Source organism: Dermacentor albipictus, chromosome 2 (genome assembly GCF_038994185.2).
Source record: "Dermacentor albipictus isolate Rhodes 1998 colony chromosome 2, USDA_Dalb.pri_finalv2, whole genome shotgun sequence".
Lineage (NCBI taxonomy): Eukaryota > Metazoa > Arthropoda > Arachnida > Ixodida > Ixodidae > Dermacentor > Dermacentor albipictus.
This window is the reverse complement of record NC_091822.1, coordinates 142,625,446-142,642,573: the sequence shown is the minus strand read 5'-3', so window position 1 is coordinate 142,642,573 and position 17,128 is coordinate 142,625,446. Positions and strand designations below refer to the sequence as shown.

Sequence of the window (17,128 nt, the reverse complement as noted above, 5' to 3'; positions counted from 1 at the left end):
AGATTGGAGCACCCGAGCTAAGGCTCGGGTGGTCAGGGATGCCACAAGAGACACGGCAATTTTAGATCTTTTTTTTTCAGCCCTAAGGTCTGTGGTTATGGTTACGAATGTGCTGTCGTTGACGGCATATCGGATCATAAAGCGGTCTTTACATCCATTTCCTATACTGTACGGAAAACCCGAAATATTTATTCTACTATCCGCGATATGAACCGTGCTAGAGTTGGTATAATTGATACACTTAGTGCTTCCTTCAGCCAGTTTGAAGCAGTTAGTCTTTTTGACGTTGTCGATACTTTAATTACATTTTTAGTGATCTCGCTACTTTTTGCATCACGCGTTTTGTACCGTTAAAAAACAAAAAAAAAGACGAATTCAGAGCTGCCTTGGATCCCACGAGAAATTTCGCACCTGTCACGACGACTTGGACTTTTTCGGCGTACTAAACGTACCGGTGACTCTGTTCTTATTGTACAATTCAGTGCTTTTATGGAGGAACTTCGAAACAAAACTAATGCTGCTCGTGATTTTTACTTCCAGGTAACACTGCCAGGTTTGCTTAGAAATAATCCACGCAAATTTTGGAGCTCTGTTTTGCCAAAAGTATCTATCACTGACACTTTTGAAGTAAAGGACACAGTACAAGTGATACTTCTATGATTACAAATGCATTTAATAGTTGCGGTAAATCTGTTTTACACTTGATAACTCCGTTGTTCCTCCTTTTATAGAGCAGACCCATAATTATATTAACGACATTGTTGTTTCGAAACAGGGTGTGCTGAATTTGATTTTAAAACTGGATCCAAAAAAGAAAGGTAGTCCCGACAATATAGACAATGCATTACTCTTTAGATACTCTTTATGGACTAGTCAATATTTAACTGTTATTATTCAGAAATATCTCTCGACTTCTGTTGTCCCTTCTGCCTGGAAAACGGCTAAAATTCTTCCACTATTCAAATCTGGGAATATGCAGTCCTTACTAAACTACAGACCCATCTCTATGACATCTCATTGTTGTAAAATACTTGAACACACAATTTACGAACATATAATTGAATTTATAGAATATAATAATGCTTTATCTGATGCTCAACACGGTTTTCGATTCGGATTTAGCACCACAACCCAGCTTAGTGAATTCACTCGCGATATCATCCCGGTCTCCGATGCAGGTGATCAAATTGATGCAATGTTTATTGATTATTCAAAAGCTTTCGACACTGTGTCACACTCCAAATTCTTGAAAAACCTTACTGTTATTCTTAACAACCAAGCATTGGTTAACTGGATTTCTTCTTTTTTATCCAATGCATCTCAGTACGTACTCTTTAGGTCTTCTCAATCCTCCACTTGCAGTGTAACGTCTGGCGTGCTTCAAGGTTCAATATTAGATCCGCTTCTATTTTTGATTTTCGTAAATTATCTACCAAGTAATATTCCTGTTAAAATCCGCATATATGCAGGTGATTGTGTTTTGTGAAATATTATCCTTAATGATTCATTTGCATCATTTCAATCATGACATGAGACTTGGCAGATGCAAATCAACTTCCGGAAAACTGTATCTATATCATTTACCAAACGTTATTTCCCTTCTCCGCTTTCCTATTCGTATAATGGCTACCCTCTAGGAGATGTTTCACAGTATAATTATCTAGGTCTTCTATTCACTCACGATTTATCTTGGTCACATCACATCGAACTCATGTGCAACCGTGCGCTTAGAAGGTTAGGCTTCTTGCAACGCACATTACGTTCAGCCCCACTTAGTACACGACTCCTCTCTTATAAAACACTGGTTCGTCCAATACTGGAGTATGGCTCTGTCGTGTGGAACCCACACAAAATATCTGACATCTACAAATTTGAATCGGTCCAGAAGAAAGCCGTACGCTTCATTTATCGTCGCGTTGACAGGTATTTTTCACCCAGTTCCCATCTTCTTAGTCTTCAACTCGCCAGTCTCTCTTCTCGTCGTCACATTGAATCTTTGAAGTTTCTTTATACTGTAATTACCTCCCCACGATTTTCCCTACTTAGCAAATACATCGCGCCCGCTGGACCCACAACCATGCACCAGACACCACCATGAGTTGCATATGTCCACTTTTCACCATCATAATTATGCGTTTAAATACAGTTTTTTTTGTCAGTTCTGTAGAATTGTGGAATGCCTTGCCTGGTTGCGTAAGATCTTTACCCCTCGATTAAATTGTATGGTATATTACTAATCATTGATGTTCAGTGCTCTATTTACGCTTTTCCATGCATTGTATTTCCCCACTCCTGCGATAGCCCTTCGGGGCTGCAGTATGTTGAAATAAAATAAATAAACAAATGAAAATATATGGACACAAAGCGCTGCATGAGCGGAGGTCTGTCTGCGGCGGTTGCTGTGAATCGCGCACTCACGTCACCAACGGGCTGCTTCTCGCGATCTCCCGATTGGCGAAGCAGTCGCGCCACTCTACGCTCAATTTGCAATGTTTGCTCCCGTTTGCAGGTTGTCCGCACCAGCCAATGTATCTCGAGATAGCACGTATAGAACAGCACTCAAATTATGCATTAGTGAGTATCGTAATCGCCAGTGAATTTTTTCATCCTTCGGTCAGCTCGTTCCTTCTGCCGGTTACACCGATGCCGAGGCCGACGCTCAATGGGCGCCTAGAGCTACGCTTTAAAAAAGAAAGAACAGTAAGATATACGTGTAACCAGGAGCCGTATTCTTGCTCGATTACTTTGTTATTTCTCTTCCGGTGCGCGTTCATTGCATACGACACCAGACAGAATGCCCATCGCCACAATGAGACACCACTCTGCACGTTACAACACGCAGAATATAGTGTTTCCGAAAGTGATCAATTAAGAATACGGCTCTAGATTGTACAACTCACCAGAATGCTGTATATCTTACTTTTTTATCACTAGCTACAGCGGTCATCTGCTCTGCACGCATTACATGACCTGAGAGAGAGATAGAGAAGTGGTTCTTGTAGGGAAAGGAGGAAAGGCTGGCACTATCTTCTGCAACCTTTGCGGGAGCACGGCCCAGCGCCAGCAGGGGGAAAGATATAGGAGATAGAAGGAGGAAGAAAGGTAGAGAGTCGCCACGGCAGCAGCGGAACAGCCCGGCCGGGAAGGCCCAGTGGCTTCGACCGGAGGAGTGGACTAGTGATAGCCCACAGGAGGTGGTCCAGCAAAAGCGAAGTTGAGGCGGATCAGGAGGCCCGAGGTGGTGAAAAGCCGTTAGGCTATTCGTCTTTGAAGAAATTCCCTAGAGTCTCGCCGAGAGCCCCGACGAGTCGTGGTACTCGATGACACTTGGGAAGGCTGGTAGCTGATTACGACTGGGGAAGAGGATGTCTTCCTGATGACGTGACATTACATGACAATAAAGAAGCAGAGTCGATGAGGCCATGTATTGTGAAGGAGGAAGGGGGAGGGGTAGCGTAAAGTAGATCAAGTTCTGTTATAGAGTGGAGAAAGGAGTGGCCAAGGAAAGGGAAACGCAATCGAAGACGGCAGAAGTTTAGGCGGCTGCGACGAGGTTGGAATATTGTAGGGCGAAGTACACTGACACAAGACAGGTGTAAAAAGCGGCGATCGCACCGGGAGAGGCCTTCGTTCCTGGGCCGCTATTTTGTAGCGATGCCTTATGCCTTATTCTATGCTATTCTTATCATCCACCAGACACGGCCGCCTGATCCCGTTGATAATGTGGGCAGACCGTCGCTCTGACCACTGGCCAAGCGCGAAAAGCCTGAAAAAGCATAGAATCGGAAAAGGCATCGCTACAAAATACCGGCCCTGGGCAGTGGACGTAAAAAAAATGACCAGGGTTAGCTTGGTTAAGCCAACAATGCGTTGCATATTGCGCGAGTTGGGGCCCAGCTTTTTCCTCCGGCTGTCGTGACGTCACGTCACGTGGTTGCGCTGAAGGTCAATGGTGGCTGCCCGGCCGCGCCCGAGGGCTGAACTGAGTGATTGCAATATGCGACGCATAAAAACGCGGGCTGACAAAGACTGCGCCAGCGTATAATCGTCACTCGCGCAACACTACTGCCTCGTGAGCGCGTCACCTTGACGTTGGTGCACTTGTGCGTCTTGTGCTGCGCCCCGTTGCGCGCCATGTCGGCTTGACCGTGGCCCGCTGGTGCTGCCGCCGCGGCGGCCGTCGCACTCTCGGCCGCCGCTCCGTGCTGCGGCGCGCCGCTGGCTGCGGCGGCAGCGGGAGCCGCTCCTGGGGCTGCGGCCGCAGCTGGAGTCGCGCCGTTGGCCCACGCTGAAAGAGTGAAGAAGAACGTGCGCGCTTTGTATGCGCGATCAAAGAGACAAAGTGAATAAGAGCCGGCAAGCAGTACAGCCCTCTATGACAAGCTTGCGGCTCGTCCGAATGTACAACCTCAAAAGGAGGGTGATGTTTCACCGAAAATATAAGCAACCGTAAGCGAGCAAGGACAGCCTCAGCCTGGAGCCAATGTTTGGACAAACGGACTTGTCCTTAGAACTGAGGTGAAACAGCGCGAAAAAGACGAGGACACAAGGAAACAAATACCACAGACAAGCGCTGACTGCCAACTGGAAGTTTATTTGAAAATCACCGGACATTTATAGCTTCATCAGCATAGGCATGCGCACATCATTCACAAAAGCATCTGCAAATCATCATTTTAATCTTTCTTCCAAAAATGTTATTTCTTTTCCCGACAAGGGGGTTGACATTTTGGCTTCGAGACCGGGCTTTCCCTTACGTGCCAACTGTTGGCTTAGTTGTTGTAAAGACACCCACCACGCACACACACACTCACAGACAAGAAGTTAAAAGGAAAATGGATAGACGTTACGGCTTCCGCACATCCCCTATACGACGGCCATCGTTGATCAATTAATATCCCTCATCTTCCTGTAAACCATTTGCCTTGTTTGATTTTTGCCCGAAAGAATGTATTTGGATATTCACTGTTCTTGCGAGATGAAAATAAGCTGCATCATTGCACGATTGTATCGGAACCAGTGTGAAAAGAACGGCGGTTATTAATTTGTGGTGGCTGTCGTGGTGATATTAGCCCAGGACCGTCTGAGCGTCTCTCTCTCTGTCATTAAATAGACACCAAAGGTAAACACGCATGATCTTAACTTGGTCGAGCAGAGGCCTGCATTTGTCATTGTCAGCCTGCATCATTTACCGATGCATTGCTTAGACCACAAATGCAGGCCTCTGCTCGACCAAGTTAAGATCCTGCGCAAGTGCCATAATGACAAAGCACGAGAACTTCTTGAATCATATTACATAAAAAAGAAGGGACAAGCATGTATCAGTGACACATCGGTCATGCTCTACAATAGGGAGGCACGTTTCTTAGATAGTATGTTTAGGTAAGCCACGCCATTGGTTTTTTCTGATTATGCTGCTGATACCCTGAAGCGCCTGCGCTGGCATTGTGTGATATATAAGTGTTTTTTTTTTCTCGAATAAACCTCAGTTGTTAGTTTGCGCCTGTCCTGTCTTCTTTTATGTGATTGTCTAGTAAGCGCAACCAATGTTCCCAATTCCGGGATACTGTTCTGAAGAAAACTCTCTTCTCACGCTGTCCAAAATCCTTTTCTTTTTAATTCAGATGCGCTCGCTTTATTGAACCAAAAGCGTGCAGTTGAGCTGAGAAGGCATCATTTAGAAATACATCAGCGCTACAACGGTTTCTGGTTGTCAGTAACAGCTGACAGACCTAATTATGTGACCGCGTGTCTCGGCAAGATTCTTGCGCCGGATACTGCACTATACATAATAACCGATTAATTTGCTGAAGTTTATACTTTCTTTTTAAATTCAAAAGAAACAACAACAACATCAACAACAATAGTGGCAGCAACACACGCACACACATGCAGATGAAATAATATAAAGAAACAATATGCAGTAGTAACTGGACACACTCCACGCAAGCGGTCACGCAATCATATCTTGCGAAAGTCAGCAACAGGCATGAGTGACTCTTTACGGCTAAACATAGGATTGCGAGAGTGGCAGTCATTATTTATTGATAAATAAATAAATGAATAAATAAATAAATAAATAAATAAATAAATAAATAAATAAATAAATAAATAAATAAATAGTTGTAGTGATGGAGCGACAGCTTAGCTCATTTGGCGTAGCCAGGTGCACTTTGTCGAAACAAACAAACAACCAAGCAAGCAGACATAAACAAACTGGCACTTGAGTATTCCCGTCACCATTTTCTCCCTTAGCGTTATCTGTCGTTTTTTTCTTTAAGGAAATAATGGAAGGAGAAATGCTGCCTACGACTTTGCACAGATATATTATTTTTTAATAGGAAATCTAACTTCAAGATGTTCAAGTACAGTTCAAGTATAGATGTTCAAGTAACTGCTGAGTTGGTGAGCGATCTTAAAAGATCGAATACGTGGCTGGGCAACTTGGTGTGAACGCTAATAACACTGAACCACAAGCTCCTCCGACAGCTAGACTTCGAGTTCGTGCGGTCAGTTCTTGCTTGTCAAGTTCTTGGTCTCGCTCGTAAAGACGGCCAATGTTCACCTAGCCACAACAGCTAGTTTCCTGCTTATGAAATTGTGAAGGTTAATACGTAAAACTGTTCCTTACTCAGTAAGCACCACATGCTTCAAAGAAAAACCACACGTGCGGCTTTACATTTTCCACAATAGGGAAGTGCAACAGGGAACAATCAGTGCATGTGAGCAGCGCAATAACAACAGCTGCGACACCGCAGAACAAAAATTTCTTGTGAGCTCGAAGCGAGAATTCGCCTCCGGCGCCGCACACGAGGACGCACCGCGGTGCCAAAAAAGAATAAAGGAGGATGAGGAAAGGTTTAGCATGATCCAATCATATCCTCACCAAGCATACATTGACATCAGCGTCTGCTGAACATGAACCCCTAGAGGCCCCGCGACAATATTGAAGTGTAATCTAAAGCTCATGCTGTGGAACCTCCGCAGTGGTCACTCAAGTCTAACGATGTTTACGTGAAGGAAGTTATACTCCATTGGAAGGCTTTCCTCTTTACCAAGGTTGATTGGGAATTTCGTGGACAATTGTGGGTTTTGAGATTTCACCACACAGTCTATAGACTGGTCTGCTCAGTTCCTGTGAACTTCGAAACGTCATCTCGACTGCGTGTGACGATGTCTTGAAATTTTGCCGTCGCATAGCCCATGCGACGCGGCAGAACCGGATGGGCGGAGGGCGCGGACAAGCGTAGTTGAAATTTTAACCGTATGTTGCGGTTTTTCCGTTGTACCGCGCCGCTGATGGCTGGTACATGGATTTTTCCAATGTCCGTGCTTGTGACTTCAAACGTTCTTGTGGCGTTTACGCTTTATCTTTCTTAACTTCCAAGAACTCAGTCTCTGCCCGTATGCGCAATCATTCTGAATTGTTGCATGTATATTGCAATATTTTGTTGAAGATTGTTAATTTGCAAAGGTACAACCCGCTTTGATGACAAGAGGACAGTGATTAGGCAAATCCATTTATATTGCCCATCATTCCCCCGCTGACCAGACAGCCGTACGTTCAGCTTCTGTATACGCTAGCGCCAGAGTTTTCTTTAGTAATTCCTGTAATTTCTAGCACTAATTATACGCTTTTAACAGCTGTCATTATCACGCGCACGTTCCATGTGGACCGAAGACGTGACAGAAAAGGCTTGCTGAGATGCGGAATGGCTCTTAAGCGCTGACGCTGTAAAAGTGACCACACCTCATGGCAAACAAGACGTGCGGGAGTGCGGATGGGCTGTTAAGAACTGATGTTATAAAGGTGACCATACGTCATGGTAGACAAGATGTGCCGGAGTGCGGATGGGCTCTTAAGAGCTGATGCTGTAGATGTTCCCATACGTTATGGCAGATAAGACGTGCCGGAGTGCGGATGGGCTCCTAGGAGCTGATGCTGTAGATGTTCCCACACGTTATGGCAGATAAGACGTGCCGGAGTGCGGATGAGCTCCTAAGAGCTGATGCTGTAGTTATGCCCATACGTTATGGCAGATAAGACGTGCCGGACTGCAGATGGGCTCCTAAGCGCCGATGCTGTAGATGTGCCCATACGTTATGGCAGATAAGACGTGCCGGAGTGCGGATGGGCTCTTAAGCGCTGATGCTGTAGAGGTGACCATGCGCCATGGCAGATAAGGCATCCCGGAGTACAGATTGACTCTTAAGAGCTGATGCTGTAAAAGTGCCCATACGTCATGGCATATAAGACGTGCCGGAGTGCAGATGTACTCCTTAAGAGCTGATTCTGTAAAGGGGACCATACGTCATGGCAGACAAGACGTGTCGTAGTGCGGAATGGCTCTTAAGAGCTGGTGCTGTGGAGCTGACCAGACGTCATTGCACATGTGTCGGAGTGTGGTTGGGCTTTTAAGAGCTGATGCTGTAAAGGTAACCATACGTCACGAGGGTCTATACCCAGGTGGTATATAGACGCGTGCTGTTCATGCTTTCTGAGCTGCCAAAGTGGCAGTTGTATGCACTTCGTGTTTGTGCGTAGTTTGCAGGCAGTCGCGTAGCGCCACGTTATGAGGCTAGGAAATATTATTACGATATCATCGAGCGATGCTAAAGGGACGAGCCGCCGCGAGAACGACGACGAAGTGGGTCTGCGCCCTTGGCGCGGGTGAGTGTCGGCCTGGTGGTCTGGCTCCAGTGAAAATACTCTGTATATAGCCTCATTCATCTGTGTTTTTCCACACGTAACATTCTGGTGAAGGTCAGCGATCCCCGTCCTCACCACGGAACTCCGGAGTGGTCGGTACATCGAGCTTGTCACCATGCCTTCCTGTGACGAGACAGGCTCCTAAACGGCTTCGGCTTGTCCGACTGCTCTAATCATCACGGTTGCCCAAAATCGCGACCCTGGTGTGTTCTCTGGCCTGGAGGGAGAGGACGTTCATGAATGGATCAAGCTCTATGAACACGCCAGTGCTAATAACAGATGGGATCCAACGATCATGCTCGCCAATGTAATCTTTTATCTGGACGGCACCCCACGCGTGTTGCACCGAATGCATGACGACGAGATAAACTGTTGGGACAGTTTCAAAGAAAAGCTCAGGGAACTGTTCGGCGACCCCATTGGGCGCAAGGCTGCCGCGAGAAAGGCTCTTGCGTCTCGTGTTCAGACATCTACAGAGCCGTACGTTTCGCACATCCTCGACGTCTTGGCTCTCTGCCGCAAAGCTGACGATACGATGCCTGAAGCAGATAAAGTGTCGCATGTGCTAAAAGGCATCGCCGACGATGCTTTCAGTTTGCTTGTTTTCGGTCACGTCTCGGCCATCGACGCCATCATCAAAGAATGCCGTCGCCTTGAACAAGCTGAGAGCCGCAGTATCACACATCACATCACGCGGCTACCCAACACTACTGCTACGTCGACACGTGAGGTTCGACCGCGTCAGACCACCCCCTGTGACGATGTAACCCATATTGTTCGCACGTAACCCACACGTAACAATATGATGTCGCCATGCTCTCGTTGCACCATCTTGCGACACCTACCTGGAATACATGCGCATTGTTCTTCATCAATACAACAATAATTTTTGACAAGGCTATCTGGGAGTATACGTTATGTATAATTTTGCTACTACACTGCGTCGACATGGAGTGAATATTGCGCGCAGAACGCATTGTTTTGTATGCTTTACAGAATACCCGAATGGGTTGCGCTACCAACACCGTGTATATAGTGCTATCTGTTCATTTTGACAAATTTACCGTTTATGGACACCGGGTGAATCGTGCTTTTGCTTTCTCTCCGTGGTGTCTCAAATGTATGATGGCTAGTAAAATTCCAAATACTGAAGACGTGTGTATAGAGAAAGAGGTAGAGCAAGGGCTGGGAATTTAACCAGACGACAGTTTCCGGTTCGCTGCCCTGCAAGCGTGTTGAGGAAAGCGGGGTTAGAAAGAAGGAAGGAGGAGCGAAAGAAATAACTAGAACTTAGTAACTACTGATATAGGCGTTTGCTGAGTTCTGCCCATGGAGAAAAAATGGCTGTGGCTTAGGTAAGGTTAAGCCCAGGATGCGAAGCATACTAGCCTTTATTTTAGTTGTTGAACCACTGTTTAGCCTGGTGAACTGCTGTTGCTTGGCTATATTTGGTTCGGCTAGACGAAGAAACAACTCATGCATTACTTCTTCGCCTTCAAGAGTGGAACGCGACAGCGTTCCCGTCGACCCGCCAAGGGGTGTAAGACAATGGGCTACAGGGCAGCGACTACGCGCCCCGCATTGGACGCGGTGAGCGTCGAGCAAAGCAGCGTTCGGCGCGGCAACGAAATGTGCGCCTGAGCAAGAGACGCACGCCTTAGAAACAGCGCGTTTCTAAGGCAACACCGCATTCACTAGAGGCGCTTTTGTACCGCTTTGAAGCGTTGTACTCGTGGCTCAGTGGTAGCGTCTCCGTCCCACACTCCGGAGACCCTGGTTCGATTCCCACCCAGCCCGTCTTGCAAGAGTTGAGCCAAAGCCACTTCTCCTCTGTCGTGACGTCACGGTGTCACGTGATTTCATGGTCACCGCCGCGCCTGAGGAGCTGGGTTGAGCCCTCGTAATATGCTTCGCATAAAAGCGCAACAATGTTTTGACGGTATTCTGATGGAATATTGGGTCACGTCTATGTTCGAGGATTATCTCTTCCGACGAAGAACGGTTGTCGAATTTGTTGAGCACAGCGGTTGTTGAGCACAGCGGTTGTTGAGCACAGCGTCTCTGTGCATAATAATAGAGATGTTTAGTTTGTCCGGTATTCCGCTAAAACGCAGGCGGACGCCGGGGCGTTGGGGCGGAGTCGTAAACGTGAGCAGTCTAAAACCCCTTAAACTTGTAAAGTAGTGACACTCTCTTCCTCCGCCTTCACTCCTCCTCGTTTCTTCTCTCTTTCACGCTCCCTCCTCGACCATGGCCCCGCCTACACTGCTCGAGCGTAGCGACGGCGCGAACATGCGCTCCTCGCCACTCCGTAGACGCTTCACGAGCAAAAATGGCGCTGATGCACGGCGCGAGGGTCCACCTGATGCTATTAGGCCAATAGCGACGCGGCGTCGGCCTCGGCCTGAGCGCGCGAGGAGGAGGCAGCATTCTTCAAAGCGTGGCACTACTTTACGAAGTTTAAGGGGTTTTAGAGCGGTCTGCATGGTGCAGCCACCGGGTGGAGCAGCGCTCAAACAGACAGAAACAGCTCATGTTGCAGTGGCCAAGTGTATTTTACTTTGTTGCGAGTGTAAATGTTTGGCAGCAACACGATTACGCCAGTATCGAAAACTTACACCAGCAGCAAAGAAGAATACGCTCGGTTAACGCAATATTAGCTGTTTCTGTCTGTTTGAGCACTGCGTCACCAGGTGGCTGCACCATGCAGACCGCTCACGTTTACGTCTCTGCCCCAACGCCCCGTCCGCCCGCGTTTTACCGGAATACCGGACAAGCTAAACCTCTCTAATACTTCGGACCCAGACAGAATTTCTTTGATAGGTTCCTCTTCACTGCAGTAGTCACGGGCTCTGGTGTCGGCCATCCCTATGCGGAAGGCATAGCCATTGGTGAACGCCACGCACAGCCAGTCTCCATTAAACTGTAATGTCACACAGGGGCAGGTCTGGTGGTACGCGGAGGCTTAAGATAGAGTTCCAGGGTATGTATAGTAGCGTATGTCTCAAGTTGGGCCTGTTCGAATGAGATAGCGTGTGTAAGATTCAAATGTGATCAAATGTATTTCGCAAACGCCTCACGTATGGTACATTGATCTTTATCTCGCCTACTTCTGATAACAGGTGTTAACGTGTTGAAAAATTCACTGCGCAGTGACACCTACGACATGAAATGGGTGCATGCCGATTGATGTGGTGCATCAAAGGTGCAGCACCTATTGGAGCCGACTGTAACCTACCTGTGTTTGCCAACGTGTTTCTCCCTACCCGTGTCTGCCAATAAAGAACCAACAGTTTTCCTGTGACATGTTCAGCTCGAATGTTTGTTTTCAGGCGACTTGCATGTTTGTAATTAGGGGTTTAGTTTCGTTCACAAATGTACCTATAGGCTAAAATCCCCAGTTTCAGGGCGGTTGAGTAAAAGCTTAAAGTGGTATCGCTTAGGCGCCGGATAGAAGCGAACCACTAACTATACTTCAATACTTAACTTAACTTAACTTAACTTAACTTATACTTAACTTTAATTTATGAGCTTATTTAGGCTAATTTATATTTTCTGCGTGAGAATTAGAGTAGCCGGAGACGTACTGCTTCCAATTTCTCCAGTTTGACGTCCCCTCGCCTCTCTGCCCTGTCACCCTAAATGCCTACCCTCCGAGGTTTCGGTGGATTCAAGGAAAAGCGTCGAATTGATGCGCATTTGCGCAAACTACGGTCCTCTGGGACATGGAAGCCTACACGTAACAGCTGCAGTGGTTCCAGGTCTGGAACGCCCATCTCCGCGCCGTTTCTTGTCCGTCACGTCTACTTGCTGCGTCACTATTATCTGACCTAGTAATTTTGCGGGGCTATAGCTCTTGCTGTGTACGACACTCAAAGACATCTTGTCTAACTGCACTTCGTCAAAGGGCTGCCATACGCCCCCCCTCCCCCCCCCCCCCTCCCTACTAACACTCTTTGCATTACGCGAGACACATTCCAAAAATTGTTAGCTTCCGAGATTCGCTCGAAAGGGGCAAAAAAGAAGGAAAAAGAAAGCTATCGCGGTAGCCTCAGACGGCGTTGTTGGATACGGCGGCTCACCTGCGGCGACCTGGAGCGCCAGGACGAGGCCGAACGACTTGAGGCAAGCCATCCTGAAAGCCGCGAACGCTTCTTCCGCTTGCCTCCGCCGCCGCAGCATTTCGGAATGGGAAGAAGACCGAGAAACCCGGCCGGAGCACTCCTTCTCGGAATAGCGAAAGAAAAAAAAAATACTACAACAAATTAAATAAATAAACGCTAAGAGGAGCCTAGCCGAGACGCTCGCAACTCCACCAACAACCGTCGTAATTGCCACGCGTCGGCGTCACGGTTTTATTCCGCGCGTGTCACCTGCGGGCATGCCCCACCGGCCCCGGAGCTGACTGGCTCGAGGGTTGGCGGCTGCGACCGTGGTCTGTGAGCGCGAGCGCAGCAGGCTTCTTTCTTTCTCACCGTGTCGCTCGGCGCCTTACCTTCAGCCACCCTCCTCTCCCATACCTCGCCTTTCCTCCTTCACACTTGCCTTCTTTTTAAAAAAAAAAAATGTCTTATTTAGGTGTTTACCTTCGTTCTCCCACACCCTCGCACCCATCCGCCGAGTTGCGAAGCGTTTAGTTCACATTCACTCACCTCGCTCGTTCGCGTGCGCCCGTGCATATACACTTGCTCGAGACTTGAAAGGACTCGGGCGGCGGCGGCGGCACTCTCACCTTCGACGCATTTTTCTTTTTTCTTTTTTCGAGCGCGCTCGCGGTGTAAAAGTAAATTGCGGTTCCGCTGGGGAGAAAATTACGTGCGCACCGATCACCGCCACGGAGTCAGTCCCGGTGCTGTCAGCCGGGTTTCCTCATATCCTTTTTTTTGTTGTTGTTGTTGCTTCGGTGTCCTATAGCAGCTTCGTTTTCTCCGCCCCCAACCCCTTGCCCTTCCACCACCTACCCACCCCTGCCCTTCTCTCTCTCTCTCTCCATCTCGCTGTGTTTTAGGCTTTAATTAGACGGTCGCCTTCCGTCACGGTTCACCTTTCGTTTGCGCTTGTTCGCATCTGCGGTGCCCTCATAAGATATAAGTGTCTCAAACAATTACGCGGCCGCACACCCCAAGCCGCAACACGAGCGCGCAATTTGGGGGTCGCTGCGTATACCTTGTCGCGCAGGTCCCACGGAGGACAATGTGATTCCTTCTAATAACAGAAACATAACGTCAGCTGCGCCTTTGTGTGTGTGTATGTACGTGACTGTACCTTTGGTATGTGCGAACGCGCACGCGTGTTTAAGGATGGGGGGAGGAGGCAACGGAGAGACGACTAATATTTATAGTTCCGCAACCGCCGAATTACTCGTGCGGGACTTAATTACTCGCAGAGCAGAGCCGCACCACACGCAGTAAGCGCGAATATCAAATTTTCGGGCGACGCCTTCGCACTCGCAAATGAAATCCAATGAGAGAGCGTGTCACACGCTGGTTCAAGTTACAACGGCGGAAACCTTTGAAGCAGCGCGGGGCGAACAAAGTTTCAGACTTTTATAAAACTCGGAGAGCGTGTGCGTTTTGACTTCTCGTAAGGCGTCGCTTGAAACTCGCATATGGTGGAAGGCGCTACCTTACGACGGTACGACGGCTCACCGCCTTCCAAAGCAGCGTGTGGAGCCCAGCTACGGCACTCCTTCCACTTTTCATGTTGTCACGCATACCTCATGTATGGGTATCTAGGCGCCCCCATTCAACATATAGGTATATATATATATATATATATATATATATATATATATATATATATATATATATATATATAACACCCGTGTGCTTAGATTTAGGTGCACGTTAAAGAACCCCAGGTGGTCAAAATTTCCGGAGTCCTCCACTACGGCGTGCCTCATAATCAGAAAGTGGTTTTGGCACGTAAAACCCCAAATATTATTATTATATATATATATATATATATATATATATATATATATATATATATATATATATATATATATATATATATTGGTTGTTTCGGCCAACACTTTCGAAAATCTTGAAAAGTTGCTGTGGCAGGTATCTGCCACAGCAACTTTTCAAGAGCAGCGTACAATACTTGCGCAAGAAACTGAGATGCAAAATCGTCTAAATAATACAAATTCACTAATTACGGTCTTAACTAATTATATTATGGCCGATATTGCAATTTACAAATTATAGCTGTGGAGTTCGCAAGGCGGATCCACTTGGAACGAATTTTCAAGCTGACACCAGTTTCGAGATGTAAATTACTGAACTTTGCGGAGAGATGCATTGGCGTTCCAATAATTTGTTAACGAAACGTCGTTTCATGCAGCGAAGCACACAAGTAACTGGAACGCCAATGCATTTCTCCGCAAAGTTCGGGAATTTATATCTCGAAACTGGTGTCGTCTTGAGAATTCGTTCCAAGTAGATCCGCCTTGCGAAGTCCACTGCTAGAGAGAGAGAGAGAAAATGATAAAAGGAAGGTAGGGAGGTTAACCAGGACTGAGCCCGGTTGGCTACCCTACACTGGGGAAAGGGAAAGGGGGACGGAAAGATGAAAAGAAGAGAAAGTCCACTGGAGATATCAGTCGGTCACTCAGTCCGAATCACAGGCGCTCACTCAATCCGGTCGCTTTCAAATACCGCAGCAGCGCTTTTGTGGCCTTTTGTAGCTGCGATATGCGAGGCCAAGGTCCCAAGATCTTCTTCAAGGTGAACGGCTTCCCATCCAGCTGATTGAGAGCTGTGCAGAGGTCTTGCCTTTCGTTTTCATAAGATGGGCAGTAGCACAGTAGGTGTTCTATGGTTTCCTCGACACCGCAGGCATTGCACTCGGCGCTATCAGCCATTCCAATCAGAAATGCATAAGCATTTGTGAATGCGACTCCCAAACGTAAGCGGCACAGCACTGTTTCCTCATTTCGCGGAAGACCTGGTAACAGCCGCAGTTGCATAGAGGGATCGAGGGAATGCAAGCGATGGTGAGTGAATTCAGATGTGTGCCACTTCTCCAATGTCAAAGAGTGCGCTAGCTTGCCTAAGTGTTGGGCTGCGTCGGTCCGCGATAAAGGTATTGAAACAAGGGTTGCTCCTTCGTGTGCTTTTCTAGCAGCTTCGTCAGCGAGGTCGTTGCCGGAGATACCGCAATGACCAGGCAGCCACTGAAACACGACGTCGTGTCCCTTCGCGATCATGAGATGGTGCATTTCTCGTATCTCCCCGACACGAGTTGTTCACATGACCCGCGACGAAGAGATGCCAGAAGACATTGTAAGGCTGCCTTGGAATCACAGAATATAGCCCACCGATTAGCCGGTTGGTTATTAATATAATCAACGGCACCTCGGAGGGCAACAAGCTCCGAACCAGTCGAGTTTGTCAAATGAGAAATCTTGTATTGGATGCTTAGTGATCGTGATGGTATAACCACTGCGCTGGTGGAGCTGGTCTGAGTGGAAGAGCCATCCGTATATATGTGTATTCGATCAAAGTAGAAAGTGTGCAAACAATCCAGAGCTGCTTGCTTCAAAGCCAAGGTAGGCAGGTCGGTCTTCTTTCTTATTCCTGGAACCGTAAGACGCACTTGAGGTTGTTTTAAACACCACAAAGCTGAGGTTGAACGTGAAGAGGGTGTGAAACCCGATGGTAAGGAGGCACGATGGATGTTGACCTTGTTGGAGAAGGACGCCTGTGGTCGTCGTTCCGGCAGGCACGCAAGAGAGCTTGACTGCATCCGTGAAACATGACGAACATGGGCTCTAAGCGTTTCGGTACTAATATAAGTCGTGATGGGATGGTCTTGAGCCGTTACAATGGTTCCAGCTGTTGAGGCGCTGCGCGGAAGGCTTAGGCAAACACGTAGTGCCTGCGCCTGCACGCTCTGAAGTTCTCGAAGATTTGACTTGCATGTTTTAGCAAGCACGGGAGAACTGTAGCGTAGGAATCCGATGAACAGTGCTCTATATAACTGTAGCATGGAGCCCACTGACGATCCCCATGTTTTGCCGGCGATAAACTTGAAAACGTGAACAATAGATGTGAGCTTCTTCTTTAAGTGGGCAACATGAGGGCTCCAAGTGAGGTCTCGGTCTACAATGACGCCCAAAAACCGGTGATTTCTCTTGTAGGAGATAGGCTGACCATTGATGCATACCGGATAAGGACTCATCGCTTTTCGCGTAAAAGCGACTATCGCACATTTTTCTGTTGAGATGGTAAGGCCTTGTGCGTGAAGGTAGTCAGATGCCTGCGTTGCTGCTTTCTGTAGCCGTGCGCGAACCTGCAGGCGAGTGACCGCTGATGTCCAGATGCAGATGTCGTCGGCGTAGATTGAAACACTCACTGTTTCTGGTAGGGATTTGGCCAGCCCAAGAAGCGCGAGGTTGAAAAGAATAGGGCTTAG

General features: G+C 47.6%; 1 protein-coding gene across 2 annotated transcripts in view; it reads right to left on the bottom strand.

The window, feature by feature from the left end:
* The window catches only part of LOC139056129 (spidroin-2-like), a 30,009-nt gene extending 16,873 nt beyond the window's left edge, over window positions 1-13,136 (bottom strand). For both annotated transcript variants that reach the window (XM_070534026.1, XM_070534027.1), the window contains exons 1-2: window positions 12,793-13,136; window positions 4,086-4,288 (exon numbers count right to left, since the gene is read on the bottom strand). In XM_070534026.1, the coding sequence (XP_070390127.1) occupies window positions 4,086-4,288; window positions 12,793-12,892 (303 nt within the window). In that variant the 5' untranslated portion in view covers window positions 12,893-13,136. The remainder of the gene's footprint in view (window positions 1-4,085; window positions 4,289-12,792) is intronic.
* Between the last annotated feature and the right edge of the window lie 3,992 nt (window positions 13,137-17,128).